General features: G+C 32.0%; 2 protein-coding genes across 2 annotated transcripts in view; one reads left to right on the top strand and one right to left on the bottom strand.

The window, feature by feature from the left end:
* Positions 1–4,968: 4,968 nt before the first annotated feature.
* On the bottom strand, positions 4,969–8,736 carry LOC148312653 (peptidyl-tRNA hydrolase 2, mitochondrial-like). Its single transcript, XM_088275939.1, has 2 exons — positions 8,449–8,736; positions 4,969–7,410 (listed from the first exon to the last, which is right to left on the bottom strand). The coding sequence occupies exons 1-2, from the start codon at positions 8,593–8,595 to the stop codon at positions 7,042–7,044; spliced, it is 516 nt and encodes a 171-aa protein (XP_088132065.1). The 5' UTR covers positions 8,596–8,736; the 3' UTR covers positions 4,969–7,041.
* A 532-nt stretch (positions 8,737–9,268) lies between these two features.
* Positions 9,269–23,873, top strand: part of LOC148312652 (coiled-coil domain-containing protein 42 homolog) — a 21,961-nt gene continuing 7,356 nt past the window's right edge. Inside the window, exons 1-5 of the mRNA XM_088276172.1 lie at positions 9,269–9,475; positions 10,294–10,495; positions 13,075–13,248; positions 17,542–17,620; positions 20,952–21,091. Of these exons, the coding sequence (XP_088132298.1) occupies positions 9,363–9,475; positions 10,294–10,495; positions 13,075–13,248; positions 17,542–17,620; positions 20,952–21,091 (708 nt within the window). The 5' untranslated portion in view covers positions 9,269–9,362. The remainder of the gene's footprint in view (positions 9,476–10,293; positions 10,496–13,074; positions 13,249–17,541; positions 17,621–20,951; positions 21,092–23,873) is intronic.

Genomic DNA, 23,873 nt, shown 5'->3' with positions numbered 1-23,873 from the left:
GGGGTAGACAGAGAGAATAGAACGCCACGTCAATCTATCTTTCCACACAATCTTCGCCTCTGCCATGCATTTTCTCATACATACACGCTGATTATTTCGACGCTTGACCATTTTCAAGTAAAATTTTGAATACTTCAATATGCCAAGTTTTCCTTGGTCTTTTTCTGTTTCTATTACTATCCATATTCGGCTCATAAATTTGTTTAACTATCCTTTCTTTACTCATTACATTCCCGTGCCCAAACCATCTCAACACACCTTACCTAATTCTAACGATAAAGCTTATCTTAGCCTTGCATTCTTATTGTAAATAAAATAACTGGTAAAAAATATGTTTAATAAAAATGTAAAATAATATTTTTATTTTGTATTTTTTATTAAATAATACTTTTTTAATGTTTTTTATTTTAATATTATAAAGTATTCGGGAAGAATATATCACACATTTCAGGGATAATAAAAACTTAGTATTTTCAACCGTACATACATATATGTACTCGTATGTCTCAGAAGTAGCACACGGAATATCTTTTCAAATAAAGCACAAATAAAACGCGATTTTTTTATAGTGTATTTATCAATTAACGTTATACGAGTATAAATGATCACTTAAACCAGCTTATGATAGGTCGTAAGACCTGTTATTCCTCTATGTTCTTCTCTTCTCTCTTTTTCATGTTAAGCTATCAATAATTTTAAGAAAATTATTCTTAACTGAAATTCCACAAAATTGTCGCTGAGCGACTATATTTTTTATGTAGTTACATTTTTCATACAATTTAATACAATTTCTATACATTTCTACTTATAGCAATCTTATGATTTTAGTTGAAAAAGGGACTGAGCTCTTATGCTTGGAGAGAGAACATGGTATTAACATTTTCTTACGTAATTTATTTGTTTTTTGTATGAAATTTTAATCAAACCTACTTTTAAAAGACTTAATTTTGTAAAATTTCAGCGAGGAATACCTTACCACAACTTATTTAAATACATACATTGGAATAGTGATAATAGAGGATTGTTAATAGTAGTTCGTGGTCCCTTTTCTTTCCACCGTGAACTATGGGTGGATGACGACCCCTGTCATTGCACACCCTCGTCATAAACGTCAAAAGTCACCAAGACTTCTCTCTGCCCAACAAAAGGCGAAGACCTATCTACTAAATAAAATTGACTGATAAATTGGCTGTGCGACGTAAAGCATTATATACTGTGCCTCGGAAATGTTAAGGGATGAATGTGTGAACTCTTTCCCCGCCCTACTACGCCATTGATCATGGAGCATGGCAACGCGACCGAAACTCAACAAACGAGGCCATTAGAGCCGCAGCAGCATAGATATAGTCCCCTATATACACCCAGTGGACGAGATCACTAGGACTCTCTTGACTTGCTGCCCTCTACTATTTTTATTTTTAACTAACTTACCATCACATCGCTTCCCCGAAGGAGCATCATACATCGTTTTACCGCACATTCATCTGAGAGATCGCATTTCAACTGCATTCAGTCTACTTTCATCCTTCTTTTGCTAACTTCATGTTTCACTTCCATGCATTAGGGTTGAATCCAGGACTTCATTATGCACTGTTAGTTTACCTTATTACTATCGATCTTTTCATCCCTAGAAAACATACTTCCGAAATATACGAAATCACTACCTGTTCCGAAATTTCCCCATTTACTACTATTTTACATCCAGATAAAAAAAAACGTTTGAAAACACAAAACGCCTTGTCCAAAATATAAGTTTCTTTTCGCGTGTCTGCAAATTCGCCATTTGTCCCGCACATTAATTCGAATTTCCTTCGACTAATTACACAGGTTACGCGAAAAAAAATCGCTTATAAAAAATATATGTTATTCATAAATTTTCATAAGCAATAATTATTTCCATATTCGACGCCAAGAAAATGCCAGAGTTGCCATTAGGATAATTTTCGCTCGGCGGTACGAAGCTCGTGCGATATGTAAAGTACCTACCCTACCCACCTTTATTAAAAGTTGTATAAGAGCCCGGTTAGTGGATGTCGCGGCTTCGCATAACCGTACATCATATGGAGTTTATTGAATTGCGATTGCTACTAGTCTGAATTTTATTCCCTCTTGTATATTTTATAACTTTATCCGGCGAGTTTATGGCAAGGGTGAACGTGTTTTGCTTCGGGAAATGGTACGCTCACAAATCTTCGCATGGGTTCTGTGTAGGTTCAAACAACGCGGGAGAAACGATCAAGCTCGCAAAATATTATTTTCAACCTAATAAATTTTAAACGGAAAAATCTATAAATTTGGCGGAATTTTTGTATTTCGTTTTATTTCGGAGTAGGCGCATAACTTCTTAAATGAAATTTATTAACCCTTACCGAACCTTACTCATGATCTGGAGTATAATAATGTATTCATATGCTTCGGAAATATCCACTTTATAGGGATTCTTGCCCGCCTGCCCGAAAAACAATGTAACGCAATAAAATTTTGAATGGAAGCCTTATTTTTTTATTTAGAATTTATTTTCATCACACAGAAGTCGAAGTTTCATTGTATTTTCAAAATGCTGGTATCAAAATATGGCAACATTCGGATTTCATTCAACCTACGTTATATTTAATCAAGAAATTCATAATTTGTGCACTAGACTAAAAGTGTCTGGCAATTTTAATTGTTTAGCTGAAACACCTACAGCGTCATATTTTTTAAGGGTAGATCTTTCTTTATTCAGCCTTCAAGGATGTTTCAATTTCAATAATGTATATATCGTATTATCTACAATTACTTAATCACTTAAAATATTTATATTTCTAATCCTGTCGAAGAGGATCTAATCTTTTTTTTTGTTTTTTTTTTTGGTGTCAAATTATATAAATAGTCAAACGTTCCTAGCCCCATCGGATTTAAATTAACTTACACATACTGACGTATTTTTTTATCCATACAGGCTATAGATTCCCAAATTTATTAGACTCGACGCCCATTTTACAACGTCAATATTTTTCATCGCTCACGTTTGGAAAACATCTCTTTCTACTGCTACTGCCAATCTAAATAATACAAATTTAAAAAAACCACCACCAAGTTTCTAAAAGTGCCCCAGTGTAGGCAGTGAGAAGGATGGGCAGTTAGTTAGTTTAGTTATTCGTCCAGATCCGACTCCAACCGACGTTGACCGGTACACAGACGCCTCCACAACCCAGACCAGCACAGCAGACGGACACGAAACAGTGCCAAGGCATTTGCATAAAATGTTCAGACATCTCATTTTCCTTACATACAAATTGTAAACATGTTTATAAAAAAAAATATTTTTCCTCAGTAGATCAAGAAATAAGTTAGATAAAAATACTGCAGAACTCATTTATAAAGCAATCACAATTCCACATATAGATTACTGATCAACAATATTATTTTTGGCAAATGAAGGAAATTTAAATAAATTGGAAATTATACAAAATACAGCGATGAGAATGGTGCTCAAGAAAAATAGATATAATAATATAGAAAAAATGATAGAAGAACTAAACTGGTTATCTATAAAAAGAAACAAAAATTGAATTAGCTGATCTTTATAAATTATTTTTTAAACAATAAATTACCCTAATATTTTAAGGAAAAAAAATGCTGAAAAAAAATTTTCATGAACATATTACTAGAAATAATGATATAATAAGACTGCCATTGTTGAAAAAAACCGAGTCACAAAATTGTTTAATGTATAAGGGTTTGAAAATGTATGATGAGATGCCTGAATGTATGAAGAATGAAAAGAGTCTGAAAGAATTTAAAAATAAATGTTTTGTTTACTGAAAAAGATGTAAATATATATTTATGATGTTGATTAAGTGTAAATAATAGTTTATTTTGGTGTAATATAAGCTAATAAATAAAATAAATAAAAATAAATAATAAATAAAAAATAAAAAACTTAACCATTATTCATTGACATTCTATTACGGATCCCTTTCATAAATTACAATTGTTTTGATACAACCATATTATAATCCTTATAAACGATTAAAAACAACCCTATTAGGCAAAGTGGCACAAAGTCCTTACCACGACACAAAAATACAATAACGCAATGCAGCACATTACATAAATAAAACACCCTTATGATGCAGCGCATTTAATCAAACACAATCATTAAGGAATCACACTGGACCACAGTTGTTGGAAGTGAAGAGAAAAAATCAGCTCTGAGCGAGATGAACCCCTAAGAGAGCAATAAGCCTACAATTTAGAAGATGCCCCACAGTTTGACTATCCCTGCCCTACACTGTCATATTTTTACAAAATATTTAGACATACGAGTACATAAATTCCTGATTTCATGGGTACATTCGAGTGAGTCCCATTATCGCCGTTACGTCAGCCGCGAAACACATTTTTCAGAATTTAATAAGAACGCACAAGTGTACCTAATCGCTTTGCCAGTAAAGTCTACAATAATATTTTTTGCGAATGCGAATGTTCATTCTATATTTAAACATATTTCATAAATGGCGCCGTAAATCTTTTCTGCATTCTGGGGACCATAGACGAACACGTCTTTTATGAGGAATCTCTCTGAATGGCTTAATATTTTATCGATAAAAGCGACGCAATTTTCACAAAGTAATATTGCGTTTTTCTATGGTCACGGATGATTTATTCTTTTTTAAATGTAGGCATCTCGGAAAAAGATATTTTATAGGCAAATGACTAATTATTCTGAAAGCATGTATTTTATCCAAATATAGAAAGCGCGATTAGCTACCGTACTGGAGGCACCGGCTTCGATTCCCAGAGGCGGGCGAAATAAATATAAGTGGTTTTTCGATGTAATATTTATTTTAAAATATCCTGGACTGAAATGAAGGATAGATAACCTTGGCATCGTATTAGTAACGATCAAGATAACACTGCGTTAAAACGATGCAGTGATCTATGGCCAATTGAGCATGGATAAGGGTTTGAAAAAAAACAATATTTATACATAGAAAATATCTATATTAGTAAAAAATTGTTTGGGGAAAGGTACAAATTCTCAAGTAATAAAAAATAATGACAATAATATTACATGTTTATTACAGCTATTTATTTATGCTTTTAAAAAATGTTGTGAATTGAAGTACATATTTTTTTTTGTAAAAAAATATTTGAATTTTCTTTTTGACATTTATTTTTTTTAATTAGACCAATTAAGTCAATTTAGCCAATGTCTAGACACATTAAAAAGGAGGTCGAATGATGTAAACATGCAAATGAGCGGCAAAGCAATACATAAAAGAATCTTAATTTGCTTGAAATTAAAAAAAAAAAAACAATTAATTCAACATTATTTTTGCAGCTTCAGTGTAAAAAACCCTAATATAATATCTGTCACTATCCAAAATCAAGTAAACCAAAAATTTGACCAGTTGAGTGCATAAAAAAATATGTCCTTTTTACACTCAGCTATTTAATATACAGTAGAACTCCTCTCATTCTCCCTTAGCTGGTCGACTACTTAGGTTAATCCAAAAATTGAACCAATACTGACTTTTTTACTATAAGTTACCTTAATTTTTATAGGTATTCCTCTTTTTCAATAAAAATACCAGTTTTTGTGCAATTTATTACATTGTTTTTAATGAAGAGAACAATACATAGAGTTCAGTAATTTTTGAGTTCAGAGATTATTTTTCTATATTTTTCTGTATTTTCTGATAATCTGATATTTTTGCATTCCAACCACACCATAGTAGGGACTCTACTGTACATATGTATTTTACATTCATTGTAATTATGTGTACAAAAATATGGTTGATAGATAAATAATAATCATTGTTTTCATGTAATTGAAAAAAAAAACACTAAAACATAGCTATAACGGGATGGAAAAGATGGATATAACGCATGTTACAGTTGACACAGTTATTGAGTAATTACTGGATGTTATAATGAATTCAAATTATATGATTTTTAATACACATCGGAACCGACATGTTTATAATTTAATTTATTTTATTCCTAAAAAGAATGATACTTAACAGTTTTTTATGTAAAATAAAAACCTTTATTAGATTACAGTAAAAGCGGAAGAGTATGGAAGGAAGTATTTTTTAGAAGTCACAATTTCAAGTAACTTCAAATCTTGTGATCGTTTTCATTATGCTGGTAATCCAGTAGCTCTCGAATTAACAAAGAACTTATCCAGTGTTATTTTTTTGTTATCTGTACATTAAAACTAATTTGATTTAAAATATAAGCAATAAAAGAAAATACATTTCTTTGTCAATAACAAATAACAAATCTGTAAAATATAGAAGATGAAGAATTGAAGAGGTTCCACTGTAATTATTTATATTTGTATACGAGTGAATTGTAAGCAAAAAATAAATATATATTTAAGCCATTCACTTCATTGTGAATTTATTTTTAAAAGCATTGTGAGATAATATTGACAAAGTAAACAATTGTAGAAAAACGTGTAAGTATTAATTAATAAGAATTATCTATGTAATTTATAAATTTCTACGACCCTCTTCAATACTATAATAAAATAATTTTATTGAGATGGCTATATGTGCTTACAATACCCTCATATCATTGCCAGACAATATGAAGAAATAAACACAACGGAATTGAATACTGAAGTTCTAAATTCTGCGGCACTTAGGTGAAGATCCATAGCTACTTCAGAAGTCTGTTTTTCAAGCATTTAATAAAATCACATAAGACCTATTAAAAATAAAGAGGACAATAAAATAAATACAGTTTTATATTATTTTTTATGAAGAAAAGAAAGTAAGTACTAAATAATAGACTGAATTTTTGAAATAAATAAAACATAACAATGCCTTCTTTAATTGTATACTTTTGCATTTATGGTGCATTATTAAATGAGATTATTTACACCTTATTTTAAATGATATTTTAAAAAACTAACTTTAACTATCCCACCAAAAATGGCTATTCAGACTGATATATATTTGCCAAAATCCAGTGAAATTTTTTAATACAAATTGTAACATTCTCGCACCATTCAAAAACCAGTCTTGAGATAAAATTATACTCATTTTAGTATAATTTCAAATGACCAGTGACCCTATCAATTGCACTTTTGCTAGCAGGGCCCACTCCTAAGACGGTTTTAGTGTTCGGGGCGATTTGAGTTCTACCAGCGTCACGAATTAGAGACGTCACTAAACCGGCATTCTTAGCACTGTCGCAAATTTCCATTAATTCCTGTTCCGATTCCACTTTGAGCGCGATCTTGGCTTGTCCAGTAAACGCCCATTTCTGCAGCGCCGCTTTGTCCTTTTTGACCGCCTTCATGTACGCGCCGACAGCAGCGTGAGCGCATTGGGCCGCCACTTTTCCTTTACCCATTTTCAGATCGTTTCTCACAACGAGCACCATCTTGTATTCACCATCGTCATTGAATATCTGTAGAAAATATAAACAAAGTAAGAAAAAAAACTTTCACTTAATAACATTCATTTATTAATATAAATAGCGTTTTGTAAGGTTAAGATTGGTAGTTGAACCAGTGCAGCTATTTCAATATACCCATACATTGATATACAACCCCTCATAAAGGCGAACGCACTCAACGCTTGTCTGCAGGTAGGATGGTAAGGATAGGGAAGGTAAATATAAAAATACGACACAAACACCCATACCAATTATAAATAAATCTTTCTTTAATTCCTTTTGCCAATTGGCGAGAATCGAACCCGCGACGCCAGTTGAGAAGTCGAGCGTCTACCCAACTACGCTACGGCGCCTGTCCGAGTAAATACATAGTATTTTTTTGAAAAACAAAATAAAACATTTAAATAAAAGTATCTGCTACTGAATTCTAAATCAGCATGTAGATGGATAGTACATTTATGAAATTCTCAAAGATATTTTAATGTATATGATACTATGTCAACACATTTCAGATGGGTATTTTTTACCCCTGCGGACCGTTGGCGGCGGGATTTGATAATTATGCGCATATAGTTAAGACCCTATAAAAGAGATGGGTATATAATATTCACATAAAACATTGGATACTTCCTTCTTTCCTGCCTTTGAAATGAGGCTAGCGCAGACGGTAAAATTACCCTTCCCATCCTTAAGCATCAATCGAACCAACTAGTGGGAAAAAAATCCTTTCCCGTCCAAGTATATTTCCGAATATAAAACGCAATAGATAATATGATGTAATTGGATCAATAATAAAATGTTTGTGAATTATGTAATTTAAACAAGTTCACGACAATCAATCTGATAATAATTTAGTGAGGCTTCAATATAATTATTTTAGTCATTAAATTACTTCTTGGGGTGGTTTGATTGATAAATATTGATAAAAATTAATAAACATTGAATAATTTGAATAGTTTGAAACAATCATTGTCTGATGTATGATACATAAAATGAAATACGAAATAGTCTAATATAGAGCACCAACATAAATATTTTTATCGAACTTACCTGCGGTTCTTTGATTGAGCTTGTTCCGTTCGTTCCATTTTTAACGGTCACTTGTGTAGTACGGAAAAATCTTCTAAAGGCAAATAATGACATACCCAGACAGACACCACACGCCAAACCCGCAATGAAATTCGTATTTACCTCCATTTTATTATTCACTTATAACACAGTCATACAATGAAGAAAACAATATTTTATGTCTTAAAAGTACAGTAACCTCAAAAATATCTGACAGCTGACAGAACACGTTGAGCGGCAAATTCTTCACGTCAAATTTGTCGGTAAAGCAGATGGCTATTTAAAGAAATCTGCGCATGCGCACATTGTTATTCACTGAATTTAAGGCTGACGGTGCACGGACGTTTTTCGTTTTCTCAGTTTCATATGCATGAAAATAGTATAGGTACAAAAAAATATGTACCTATTTGTACTTACAACATTTTTTATTTTAAAATTATTAGAATTCAGGATTTGGGACGTTTTCTTTAGAGCATTCGTAAAATTAATTTTATAAATACTGAAATCCTATTCTTTTTGTCATTGCATTTTGTAAATAGAAAAGATAAATTATTCATTTTTATTTCAATTCTCAAATCATTATATGGTTATTCCGAATTCGAAATCTGGCGTATGCAGCAAGGCTTACTTCATATGAAACTACTGAATATTGTTTTTGTTGTTTATCATTATTTACCCTGTTAGCATTTTTTTTTTAAATGTTATGTAAGCAATTACAAAAATTTGATCAGACAGAATTAATGTCCTGTATTTTTAATACCCACATCCATTCTGCACCTAATTTAAAATTGTCATGGCAACCAGATAGTTTTATCCATTGTAGTTTAGGCAAAGGCGTGATCAAATGACAACTAAAAATATTTAAATTATAACAGTAAAAGCAATATAATTTGAAAATGTTGAAGTCCGAAAATCAAGACCTGGCTCCAATCGCTAGGCTTCCACAGGGCACCCCTGTGGAAGCCATCGGAGACTATTTTCAATCTCGGATGGAAGACACAGTCGTCAGGTTTGTGGATTTTTGTAAAAAATGGATAATCCCAACTACCACCAATATTTTGTATTTGTTATTATTTTTACGTTAAAAAAAACTAACTGTAAAATAAAAATTATGTTAGAAATTCTGGCATCGTCAACCATATTATTTTTTGACCCCCGTAAACGCCCAGACTTACATATTCTTCTTCATCTATGTTGAGATGTCAAATAAAAAATGAATAATATATGAAAAATAACTCCTATAATTGGAGATACTCTATGTGTGAACAAGTATTTCGACACACTCAAAATGTTGTTAATAAATTATCTTCTTCTTCTTCCTGGCTACACCCCAACTTATCGTCTTTGTATACAGCTGTGGTCTGCTCTCCTCGTCCTCAGGTTGTAGGTCCTTCTGTCATGGACAACGTCACCTAGGCTACGTCTTCAAACCATGTTTTCTCTTTGCATCATCCATGAAATTTTTGGTCATCCTCTAGATATCTTTCGTTATATGTTGTTGATAAATTGTCTGGTCAAATTATAAGCTAAAATAAATTTATTTATGTAACTAAAAACTAACTAACTAACTTACCATCACGCCACTTCCTCGCAGGGGTAGGCATAGAGAATAGAACGCCACACCACTATGTCTTTGCAAACATTCCTCGCATCTTCCACGTTCATGCATCTCCTCATACACACCCGCCGATGGTTTCAACTCCTAACCTGACCGCTTTCAAGTGTTTGGCATACCTGATCGTGCCAAGTTTAACTATGTAACTGTTTATTTATGTAACTTTTGGATAAAATTTCCAAATAAATTGAAATATTTAATTTTGATCCCAGGAAGCCGCCCATCTGGGATTTCGCAGGTCGGATGGGCAACCAGGAGAAGGAGAGAGCTCGCCTGGCGGCCAACATAGCCGAGGGTAAACTGGCCGAGTGCAGGGCCCACCAGGTGGCCCGGAGGCGCCAGCTCAACGCGCACTGGGACTCGCTCAACGAGAGGCAACTCAAACTCAGGCAGTCCTTCATCAAGTTCAACAAGGTGCTTCAAACTTGGCACATTCATACATCGTAGTCGTACAGGAGTAAGTGACCAAACAAAACGTAAAATGTTCAGGAGGGCCATTTAAGTCACTTTCGCTTGGCAAGAAAACAAACATCAATGCAGATAGTCATTTTTAACTGGTCAATATATTATAGTTTCAAGTTTAGAATACTTTAGGATTTTTTTCCGGGCAATATTAAGCTAGTAAGATATCAAATGGTCAATGATCACGTATTTGTAAAAAATGCACTTGGTCACTTTCTCCTGTATGACAACGACATGTACCTTTTATTTATTTGTTATTTGACATCCTTTATTTTAACTATGATTACAATTAAGGGGAATTCGCTGATTTCAAATTCAGTCGTGCTATCGAGTTTTTTTTTAAATATAAAATATTACTTGACTTTTTTTAGCAAACATTAAAAAAAACTCCTTCCTTTAATAACTCTTTGGAAGGAAATCGTATTTTTTTCAATACAAAAACGGTATTTTAGGAAAAATTTCAATCACGTCAAATGTTACCTGGGTTCAAAGAAAATTAAGTTGCAATTTACCTTATCTTCAATAACTCTTTTCTTTTCAAAACCGTATATATTTTTTTCAACGAAACAAATATTTTTTAATACATAAACTATATTTTAGGCAAAAAAATTATAAAATGTTAAAGTTTAAAGTTTAAAACTGTTTAAAGAAAATTAGTTTGCAATTTATCGTACGAGTATATTAGGCCTTTAAACTGGAATTTCACGCAATGCTTTTTCTAACTAACTAACTAACCATCACGTCGTATCTCGCAAGGATAGGCGGAGAGAATAGAACGCCACACTCTGTCTTTGCAAACAGTATTCGCCTCTTCCACATTCATGCATCTCCTCATACAGGTCCACCGATTATTCCGACTCCTGACCTGGCCATATTCAAGTATTTGAAATCCTTGGTCATGCCGAATTTTTCTGTTTTCTAAAACTATTGAATTTGAATTATGTCACATAACTCGAATTTAATACTACAAAATTAACTGTTAATATTGTTTTCACAATTTGAAAATTGTTTTAGAAAAAGCATTTCCTTAGAACCAAGTTTTCTTCTTCACTATAAATCCTCTTTCATACGAAATATCAGTCACATATGTTTGTTAGTAGGACCGAAGACCTTAGAAAAAACAAAAGACAGTAAAAATATGTTTTTTTTTCATGAGTTGTCTTTTTCATCGGTCTGAAGAATGCCATAATTATCATTTTTATTTTTAAATTCGCAGCGTATCAAAAATAGATTTCGCACAACGCTGTCAAGCGTTCTAACTCCTTTTTATAACTAACTCCATTAGGCAAAACTTACCCCCAATCAGTAGCTGACACAGCGTAAAAATCACAAGTTTACCTCATAATAAATCATGTCACTAGATGTGTAAATTTAGCCTAGAACTTTGCCTCAAGCTTAATTAAGATGGGTTCAATATTCGGGATGGACTGGAGAATACTGAAACATTATTTATGCTTTGTTTTATTCCCTTTTATCTGTAAGATATATCATATTATTTGTATCAATCCCGATTGTTTACTTTAGATATATCACATCAAGATTTTTTATTGAAATTTCATCATGGACGAAGAAGAATATGGAACTCTATGCATTTACAGGGTTCACAACCTGTCATTGGCTGTATTAAATGACCACGTCATACGCTGTGTGACATTTACCATTCTACTCATGATTGACAACCACACTACTCAAAGTATTCGGAAGTTTTCGGAAGTTACCTTTGTGCTTCAATTTAAGAGATCTTCTGTATGCTACGTCCTTGGCGTCATCTAGGGTATAAATTAGTAAGTTTTGTGAGCTGGAACTTTCGTAAAATTTATATAAGATTTTCCCAAATAATAAATGTTTATTATTTTACATGCAAATAATATATAACTTTTAAATGCCCTGACATTAATATTCGTCTTCATCTATATTGAGATATCAATAAAATAAAATAAATTTCCTTGATTGATTCGGCAGTTGTTTTCAAGCACCGGTGTTTGAAAATGATGCGGAATGCATCGAAATACGCTGTCACAATGGATTTTAAGAAATAGTGATATTTACCAAGTAAAATTTTGAATAAACAAACTGATTTTTGTTATTTTCAATAATATATTGAAAGCTGTCCCACCGCATTCTCAGATCTGATACAGAAGCGTCTAGGCTTCCTGACAGATCTGCCCTTGTTAAGCATTTTTTTTAAACTACATTGCGAAATTTAAACAATATATAATTGTATCCTGATTTTACTGTGAATTTACATTTAAAAGCTTTCAATATACCTGTCACTGCCAATCTAAATAAATACAAGATTGTAAGTCCATCACCAAATTTTCTAGAAGTACAACAGTGTAGGCAGTGAAAGGGATTAGTGTTTAGTTCAATTAGTCAGCTAGATCCGATTCCGACTCGACGTTGGCCGGTACACAGACGCCCACAACCCCGACCAGCACAGCAGACACAGCAGACAGACACGGAACAGTGTCAATCATATGTAGGAAGGCAAACCTGGGGTTTGGGTTTGAATGAATTTGTATTTTTTTTAGTTTGTCTGTGAGAACCAGGATAAGAGGGAGCGCGCCGCGGAGAAGATGGCGTATGACAATAAAGCTCTGGAGCTCAAGAGTGAAGAGACAAAGGTCATCAGAAAAGACCTAGAAGAGATGACTCAAGTGTGTCAAGAAATGGAGAAGTACCTCTCTGATCACACGATGTACGAGGTATGCTATTTTTATTTTACTGTCACCCTATCCTATTAAAGTATTTTCACTAATTAATAATATCGGTTATTATCGGTATGAACGTAGTAAACAGATTATATTCCTTACACATTGATACCATAAACCGAGCTAGAACACAAAATGCCGAGCCCTTTTCTAATGGAACGGAAGGCCTGTTGACGACAGTCAAAAGTCCGGCTTCTCCTGAGGAGTTTTACGTGGTTTTCTCCCAGAAATGAGCAAATGCTGAGAAGTTCCTGATTGGCCCGCACTAGTTTATCCTTCCTGTTTCCAACAAAGATTAACCTGTCCGGAAGTATAGCCGTACATGTACGGCCATACAATTTTTTCTCAAAGGAGTATGGCCGTACATGTACGGCCGATACAAAACATTATTTATATCAAATCATGTTTAAAACATGATTTACGGCAAAATTATCGATGCTTCGATAAATCATGTTAACTGGTGTATCTAAATTAAAATATTAAAGAAAATATGTTGCTAATAGCATCGACTATGGTATAAAATTATAAAAAGTAAAAAAATAGCAAAAAACTGACTCCCCAGATACAGATTTGTCCGCAGAAACTCACTCCCGGACAAGTTAAAATAAAACATGTTCTTTGCTAGAAGATACAAAAATCCACTTATTGATAATTAAACCTGAGTACATAATAAGCAAGGTAAATAATAAACGCAACTCCTATAAAAAAGAATATAGGTATAACGTTTCAGTATTATATTTGCAAATAATACCGGTATACAAGGAAAACTTGACACGATCAAGTATTTCAAATACTTGAAAGTGGTCGGGTCAGGAGTTGGAATAATCGGCGGGTATGTATGAATGTGGAAGAACCGAAGATTGCTTGGTGTCTGACAGATTGGTGTGGCATTATATTCTCTCTGCTTACCCCTGCTTGGAAGCGGCATGATGGTTAGTTAGTAAGTTTTTTATAAGATGTTTTCCACTTATTACTTTCTGCAAAATAAATATCATCGCAATTTGATTCCAACTGGAATATCGAATGCATAAGTAAAAGCGAAAGAATAAAAAATTCACTTCACATCTATTCCGCGAGAAAACGGAATATTCTCTTGTCATAAAAATGGAATTATATATTTTTACAACCCTCGTGCAGCGCCATATTGCCTCATTATTTGAAAAAGTTGCGCATCAACGCAAAACTTCACTTCATAAAATGAAAGTTTGATGTGCTCGTTCGTTTAGCTTCGCTTTTAGTTGTTATTTTTAATAAAGCATTCTTATATAAGTACCTTATTTCTTTGGTATTCTTATTTATTTGTAGATATCATACATATTATGTTTATATATATATATATATATATATATATATATATATATATATATATATATATATATATATATATATATATATATATATATATATATATATATATATATATATATATATATATATATATATATATATATATATATATATATATATATATATATATATATATATATATGTAATAAAATAACTAGGTACCTACCTATACATTTTATTAAGTACTTACAAAAAGTACCTACATAAAACAGTTCAACCACCAGATGCCGCATGCGTCGCTCAGGAGAAAACAAAAGACTTACGATAATATTATTAACTGTCAGAATCAGATAGATAGATAGATAGATAGATATAAAAATTATTATAAAGATAAATTAAGAATAAACTTTAATTATAAACTTTAATTACAAAGCAACACATTGTTTATTTTATTATTATACACCCACTTTACATATTATTTACACTTAATTTTCAAAAGGAAAATATAACCACGTTATAAAACGACAATAAAAGTTTATTGGAAATGGATGATGAAACATTAGATGTATTAAAACAATTACTACAATATGTTCGGAGTGAGAGAGAAAAATTAGAAGATGATCAAAGAAAACGATTAGAAGATAATCAAAGAAGACGTGGAAATCTAAGAACTAGTGATAAAATTAAAGATAAAAGTCCATGTAAGATTTGTGAAAATTTAAATAAGGGAACTCGATATCACTCTGAAGCAACGTGCTGGTTTAAAACAAAAGAGGATGATAAGATTAATAATAAAAATGAAGATTTACAAATTACACAGAAACAGTGCTTGAAGAATGAAAATAAAAATAATGTGGAAAAAATTTCTACAAAATATAAAATAAAATATACTCCAGAAAAGAAAAATTTCGAAGCAGATTGTATGAGCAGGAATCCAGTATTAGAATCGAAGGAAAATGCAGATGAACAATTAAAAGTTGTAAATTTGGTTAAATTACAAGATAATTTAAAAGATCAGAATAAAAATAAAGACATACAAATAACACAGAAACAGTGCTTGAAAAATGAAAATAAAAATAAAGTAGAAAAAACTTCTACGAAAGATAAAATAAAATATTCTCCAGGAAAGAAGAATTTAGAAGTAGATTGTCCAAGCAGGAATTCAGTATTAAACTCGAATGAAAATGCAGATGAACAATTAAAAGTTGTAAATTTAGTTAAATTAGAAGATAATTTAAGAGATCAGAATAAAAATGAAGGAATTCAAAAGAAAAAAACAAATGGATTGAAAAAAAACTGTGTCTACTTTAAAAGGGTCAAGAAGAAAAAAAAAAGAAAGAAAAAAAAAAGAACGAAAAAAAAAAAAAAACTTTATTATATCACTAAACTTATACAAGAAGATGATCCGGAGGACGAGTGAAAATTTTACTATGAATTTTCATCCCCAAGGGGGGAGATGTAATAAAATAACTAGGTACCTACCTATACATTTTATTAAGTACTTACAAAAAGTACCTACATAAAACAGTTCAACCACCAGATGCCGCATGCGTCGCTCAGGAGAAAACAAAAGACTTACGATAATATTATTAACTGTCAGAATCAGATAGATAGATAGATAGATAGATATAAAAATTATTATAAAGATAAATTAAGAATAAACTTTAATTATAAACTTTAATTACAAAGCAACACATTGTTTATTTTATTATTATACACCCACTTTACATATTATTTACACTTAATTTTCAAAAGGAAAATATAACCACGTTATATATATATATATATATATATATATATATATATATATATATATATATATATATATTATACGAGTATGTACATAGTAGATTCAACCCTTGAACTATTTCCCCCTTATAACTCTATGAATGGCAGGACCAAAAAAGAATCCTCTTAGAAAAAAATACAATAAACTTTTACGAGGCCCTCATAATAGGCACTGTATATGTAGACCTTATATCTATTTTTACGATAAAATCTTGTCAGAGACTAGCATAACCGTTTATTCGCAGGATTATCTCTCTATCTGAGGTGCAATTTACATGGATTCCTCTATATTTTGGGCAAAATGACCCCAAGTATGAACCCCCGGCCGTGGACAAATGGACAAATGGACAAATACACGTTACACGTACATAATTATCTCTACAGATCCTATCGCTGGCCGTATTCAAAGTGGTTAACCCAATGCTTTCCATAGCCCCTAACATAAAAGACCATAGGTCCATTGCAGGGGTCAGCAACGTGTGGCTCGGGAGCCATATGTTACTCTTCAAGCAATATATGTGGCTCTTTCCATGTCAAATTAAAAATTACATTTTTCAAAGTAACTTTGATTATTTTCAATTAAAAAGAGAGAAAATTAGAACTTTAAATGCTTACTTTAGTTTAACTATATATTCTTTACTTAATGAAAATTTCACAATAAAATACATAAATCGTTGACTGTTAAAAGGTACATTTAAATATTTTTGGAGTAACAAAGATACTAAAAAATAACTGCTTATTTTAAATAGAAAAAGTCGTTATCAAAATATTTTTAGCGCTGATTTATACATATTTGATAGATGTATGAATCTGTGCAAAAAAAAAACTCCGATTAAATTTGTTTTTAATGGTTGTGTTCATTTTGTGCACCTATGTATAATTAATACCTATGTTTTGAATTTGAAAGTGTCATATTTTATTTTTCCAATTCAGATTCTGTGAACGCGCATATGAAATCGATGGGGTTAGGTACCTCCAACACGGTTAAGAACCACTGGTCTGTTTACTGTTTTTTTCTGTTGTATCCAAAATGTCAACTCCTTTTTCAGTTTGGCGGATGGACCGACCCCTATGTGGATTACGAATATTGGATATTGGTCCTACTTATCATCTGCCATTCCCATTCAACGAGCGCGGCCATTTTTCCGGATTTGGAAACATAAAGCGAGATATACACTGCATAACAATTCAACGCTTTTATCTTTCTTTCAGAACTATCTCCTATCTGTGGTGGCCGACAAGAAGTACTTTCGACAGCCGACCGACATTTTAAACCGATTCGAAACGATAAGTAATTCTTCTTTTTCTTGTTCTTTTTTTCCTACAGACATATAAACATATAAACAGAAATATTTGTGTTTTTATTATTTTCAAAAATACTTAAATTTTATACTATTTCTGTGAGCCTAAGTTGCTCACTATTAGAAATAGGCAGAGCTTTTTTTTCCATGTAAGGCGGGGAACGGCGTTCCGTCACCTTTTTTTCACGGATAAATATTAAAAAATCAAAACAAATCAAAATCAATTAGACGAAACAATGTTTGCGCTTAAGTAATTACAATATGTATTTATATTATTTGTCAAAATGACAAAATATGGTATTGTAATGAACTATTACATGATATTTTAATATGTTTTTTTGTAAAAAGCTTAACATGAAGTGAGTTCCGGGACCTTTGTTGTTTTAAAAAAAGCCCTGGAAATACATAGGTATCAAATTGTGGTTGAGTGGGTTCGAACCGAAAAACTCTACCTCAAGAGTCCGCGACACTTACCATGAGACCACGACCCGAAAATCTTCTTCTTCTTCTTCTTTACGTGTCGTGTCGGGTCCTCCGACGTTAACTATCGCTTGTGAGAATGTGTCCTTATTTTGGGCAGTCCGAAACTGCTCCCCGACGCTCCGTATTCCTGTCTACTCATGTATATTATGGAGCCATCCGTCTTCTTCCGACACCTGTTCGACCCTCGATCTTACCTGTTATGATCAGTTGCAGTGGCTTGTACTTTTCTCCTCTGGGAGCATCTCCCAAATACGACACTTTCCAGGTTTAAATATTCCATATTAGTTCCTTATTCGCTCTGTCTCTTTGGAGAACTCTTTGCTAACTCTTTCTCTCATTGCTGACCACGTCCGTCCAGGGTATACGAAGCATTATTCCATGCATCCACATCTCAAATGCCTCCAGTTTATTCACACTACAGATTTTAAGGGTCCTTTAACTCCATATAACAACCCCGACCACATGTAGCATTTGACCAACCGTTGCCCAAGCTTCAGTTATAAAATAGAAAAAAAAACTAATAGCCCTCTTTTCAGTTTATGTCATACGCCATCAGTACTTGTAAAAAGCTTATGAAAAAGCTTATTTAAGTCAATTTTCTCAATTTGAAATCGAATAGGCACTCAAAGAAAAAAGGCCCTTTCAAAAGAAATATGGTATAAAATTATTGAAACTTTTCACTAATATGGAAATAACGTTATTTAGATATTTTCTTTTGAAATATACCCATACTTCAGAGATTGAGAACCCTGTACGCTATTTTCATCGTTTTAATAAAGAGCAAAAAAAATTAATGATGCTTTTTTAAAACTATTTCAAAGCCTTTTTTACTCGCATTTTACCTTGCTAAGCAGAAAATACGTAACTGACTTTTTTTTTAATATTTTTTAATGGATTTAAAACTCTCTACGAATAAATTCACAGACATTTTTAAGTGCCTTTATCTGATTATCATGCTCCATTGCTAGCTCTTGAAATGTCTTCTGATAAAAGTAGTAACATAATCGCATTTTGTCCACATCTTTTTCATCTTTATCCAGTTTCTCTATTAAAAATATAATGACCAGCGCGTTTGAATTGCGTTGAGTACCAAAACAAATACAAATGTTCATTTTTTATCAGAATATTTATAAAATATTACTCTGGACTGGTATCCAAAAGATAAAACTGATCACATTTCCTGCGTGTAATCGACGATCATGATAGCACTGCTTCGTTGCGATTTGTTGCCCTTTGCACCATTAGGTGCAGATGAAAATTAAAAGAAGAAATTTATTTATTAAAAAATATAAAAAATAAAAATAAACGATAAATAACAAAACCTTCTCGCGCAGAGCTTAGCATCATTCCTCCATCTACTAGTATAATATATAACATCTTCTGTACGATTCAGTGCCCGTTTCACCATTTAGAGCAGATAAGATATTTTAAAGGGAAATATTTCCTTGAGAAGCACTGATATATTGACCCTTACATATGAAGCAAAGGTGTTGCTCGGTCTTACGCTTCAAGTACTGGGTAGTATTAAATAAATATTCGCGTGAAAAATCACTTCATTTTGACCATCCCGGGAATCGAACCCGGGATCTCCAGCACGTCTGTCAAAAATAAAAACAATGTCAATGGTTTTGTTTATATCGCTCACTCCTTTCAAGAACGTCATAAATCAAAAAACTTGATTTTTCAGGAAAACGTTTTTAAAGTTCAAACATAAAATACAATGGATTAAAAATAAATATCAAGCCACTTATTTAACTTTTTACTGTGTAATAGATCTTTTTAGGTAAAACCTGAATATTTTTTCTCCATTTAAAAAATATTAAGTATATTTAAAAAAATAATTAAACAATACCTTTTCTTCAAAATGCAAAAATAACACTTTCTGTCCTGTAGCGGATAAATATTAAGTTAAAAATATGCCGCTTTTGCTGGGATATAGTACATTTTTTGGGCATTACGAAAACATGCACAACTCAAAATTGACGATTTTTGATTTATGACGTTCTTGAAAGGAGTGAGCGATATGTGAATGTGTTATTACGAATACTTCATATATTTTTGCGTATTAATTGATGTTTTAATTTGCAATGTATTAGTACATTACAAAAAAACCAATTAATAAATACAGTAAACCCCCCCCCCCTTTAACGTTTAGATAGGTACCACGTTATTGGAGGGAAAGTTATTGTTTTCAATTATTTCCGCTGGTTAAAATGTAAAAATATAGTATTTCTACATTTCAACCAGCGGAAATGACTGCAATGAGTAATTTAAAATCAAAATACAATTTAAAACATTAAGTTTTGAATATTGAAAGCATTGACTTTGTGGATCATATTGATTTATTATTTTGAGAAATAAAAAGACTTTGTTTTTTTTATTCACTCACATTTTTATCAACAACCAACTAGTTTCGGCAACAACCTGTTGCCCTCTTCAAGGTTTAGCATAAATTAAACCCTGAAGAGGGCAACAGGTTGTTGCCGAAACTAGTTAATTGTTAATAAAAATGTGAGTGGATAAAAAAACTGAGTCTTTTTATTTCTTAAAATAATATAAGAACATTAACCCTATATAAAGTTCCCTCCGATAACGTGGTACCTATCTCAATGTTATAGGGGGGTTTACTGTAAATATACGAAAGAACAAATTGAAAAATACATTCATTTCTTCAGAATTTAACTTGTCATTTTGTGTCGTCGTCCGTATCAATCTCCCTATTGTGTTCGTAATAAATTATGCAAAAGTCCATTACGCGCCATCGTTAGCAGTGACGTCGCCCAATTACTTTGCAGACAATAACAAAACGCTGCATCCATTGTGTTTTCTTTACTCCAGCTTCCGCCAAGAAGATCCTCTCTGCGCGACAGGTGAAGGACTTGGAGGATATAGTCGCCATTCACTCGGAGATGAACGAGCTAATGGAAAATAAGGTCCTGCAGATGATGGGAATGAACAATGCACTGGCCGAGCTTAGGGTGAGAAAGAAAAACCGTACAATACTTTGACGCTACAGGACCGGAATGCATTCAATTCAATTTATTCAATAATTAATAAATACATTATAAACTAACATTTAAGGCGTAATCATTAAAAAAAAAACAAATTAATAAATAAGCAAGAAGACTCTTGTTAAATGTGTAGAAGAATCAACATTCATACGCCACTTTATTTAAAACCCTTTCCACTCTGGTCATGGGCTGGTTTAAGTGATCACTTTACACACTTATAACATTTACCAATTCTACCCATTATTGACAACCACACTTCTCAAATTCTTTGAAGTTCTATATATATGAATCAACTTTGAAACATTATTCTTGAATCACTAGAACTTCATTAGAGACATCTATTGGTGAGATGAAAAGAAGCTTTTTATTGAGCAGAAACTCTTGTATTAGTATGTAATTGAAGATAATCCAGATTTTGTGAACAAGTGTTTGGACACACTCAAAATGTTGTATAAATAAATACTTTAACTAAATTTTCACTTTGTTGGTTTATACTCCAAAAGCGTTTAATGATTATTATTTTTAAATAATAATGTCATTACTTAGAAATACTTTTAGAGGTGTGTAAAGATGGTTTGAGCATGTGAATCGAAGAGTGGGAAAAGAACAGTAAAACAAATTTATGTGGTAAATGTGGCTGTTAATAGAAGTTAAGAAAGACCGAGGAAAACTTGGCAAAATAAGTATTTCTAATACTTGAAAGTTATAAAGCCAGGAGTCAAAATAATTAGCGGGTGTGTATGAGAGATGCGTGAATGTGGAAGAGCTGAATATTGTTAGCAAAGACATAGTGGTGGAGTGTTCTATTCTCTCTGACTACTCCTGCGAATAAGCGGCGTAACGGTTAGTTAGTTTCTAAGTCGAATAAAATTGGAAAACTATTGGTTTTATAATTATATAAAATGCAGTTACAGCGAGAAATATAAAAAAAAAACAAATATGCAAAAAGATATTTCGAAAATTTTTCAATTAAATGGAAAGATATCTATCTTTAAGCTTTAAAAAATAATGACGAATTGTTTTAAAAGACTCTCTTCCCAAATCCCCGCTTAGCGTCGTAAAACCATTAAGTTATCTTAAATGCAATTAGTTTTGTTTATTATTAAAATAAAATTGGAAAAATTTACATATGTTAGTTGTTGTTTAATAATAGAAAATGCAGATCCACCATAAAAAATGACGGTAAAAACGTAAATATGTATTTAGAATTTTTTTCTCAATCTCACAGGATTACACGGTAAAAAAAATAATCTGAGATATATTTAAGCAAAAAAAAAATAGTCAGGCATTGTATTAAAACACCCTCTTCCAAAATCCCCGCTTACCGTCGTAAAATCATGAAGTTATACTAAATACAATCAGCTTAGTTTCTAGTCAAACAAAATAATAAAAAGATAAACATGAATGTTAATTGTTGTTTAATGAAATAAAATGCATTTCCGCCAAGAAATGTCGGTAAAAACGTAAATATATTGCGAAATATGTGATATGTTTTCTCAATTACACAGTAAAAAATAAATTTAGATGAGATATCTTTAAGCATTAAAAAAAGTAAGGCATTGTATTAAAAGACCTTCATCCCAAATACCCGCTTATCGTCGTAAAACCATGAAGTTTTATTAAATACAATTAGCTTTGTTTTTTAAAGTAAGCTCATTGTACTATTTATAAAATTGAAAAAGATAAATGCGTTTGTTGTTGTTTAATTATATAAAATGTAGTTCCACCTAAAAATGATACTAAAAACGTTAATATGTATTAAGACATTTTTTTTCTCAATTTCCCAGGATTACACAGTAAAAAATAAAGTTAAATGAGATATCACTAAGCATTAAAAAAAATAGTGAGGCATTGTATTAAAATACCCTCATCCCAAATCCCCGCTTACGGTCGTAAAACCATGAAGTTATTTTAAATACAATTAGCTGCTCGGTGCCTTAATTTTATTTCGGGCAACAGTAAATCTTGATCCGACCCCGGGTTCAAATAATTAAACAAGATTAATGATAATGGCTCCTTGTCGTGCTGTTGCGTCGCTGACAAGAGCCCCCAAAGAACGACCCCCACCCCCTAGCTCTAGGGGTATGATAAACACAAATTTATAAGATAATGGATCATATTCATTGGTCTTCCGGTTTCGCCGGCTGGGGGTGTGATATTGCCACGAACAAAGCGCCCATCTTCGCGTGATATTTTTTTGTTGTTGTTATTTTTAAAAAATGTACTATGTTTTATCTTGCAAGACCTTTCCCCATCCCTCGAGACCTGATTTATTAATGATATAATTTTTTTTAATGACGGAATTCACGGTCCAGCGAACTTCTTTTTCTATAATTTAAGTTAAATTATCCAACCGTTTTGTACTCGTAGAAAATTTGTATTTATATTTTTTAAATTTAATACAGTTAAAAGTTTTTTTTATTTAATTAACATTCTAGTCATTTCTTCTTTTGACAATCTTTAAATTAGTAACGCTATTCTCTCCAATAAAGAGACTTAGTTCTTGTACTTGAAGGGGGATTTATTATTTATTGTTTATGTTTGAAATATAAAAAAGGGGTTTTTTATGTGTATTTTTTTCGATTATCGTAAATATATATAATAATAAAACCCTTACCGCACCCCAATGGTGCATAGGGCACTGCTTTTTATAAACGCAGTGTTATCTCGATCGTTTTACACATGAAGGAAAGGTGATCAGCCCTCCGCTTCAGGTACCAGTCCAGGGTAATATTGAATAAATATGACA

Source organism: Brachycentrus maculatus, unplaced genomic scaffold (assembly GCF_059751285.1).
Source record: "Brachycentrus maculatus isolate JH-2025_06_01 unplaced genomic scaffold, ASM5975128v1 h1tg000037l, whole genome shotgun sequence".
NCBI lineage: Eukaryota > Metazoa > Arthropoda > Insecta > Trichoptera > Brachycentridae > Brachycentrus > Brachycentrus maculatus.
The sequence above is the reverse complement of the archived record's forward strand: the minus strand, read 5'-3'. Positions and strand labels throughout refer to the sequence as shown.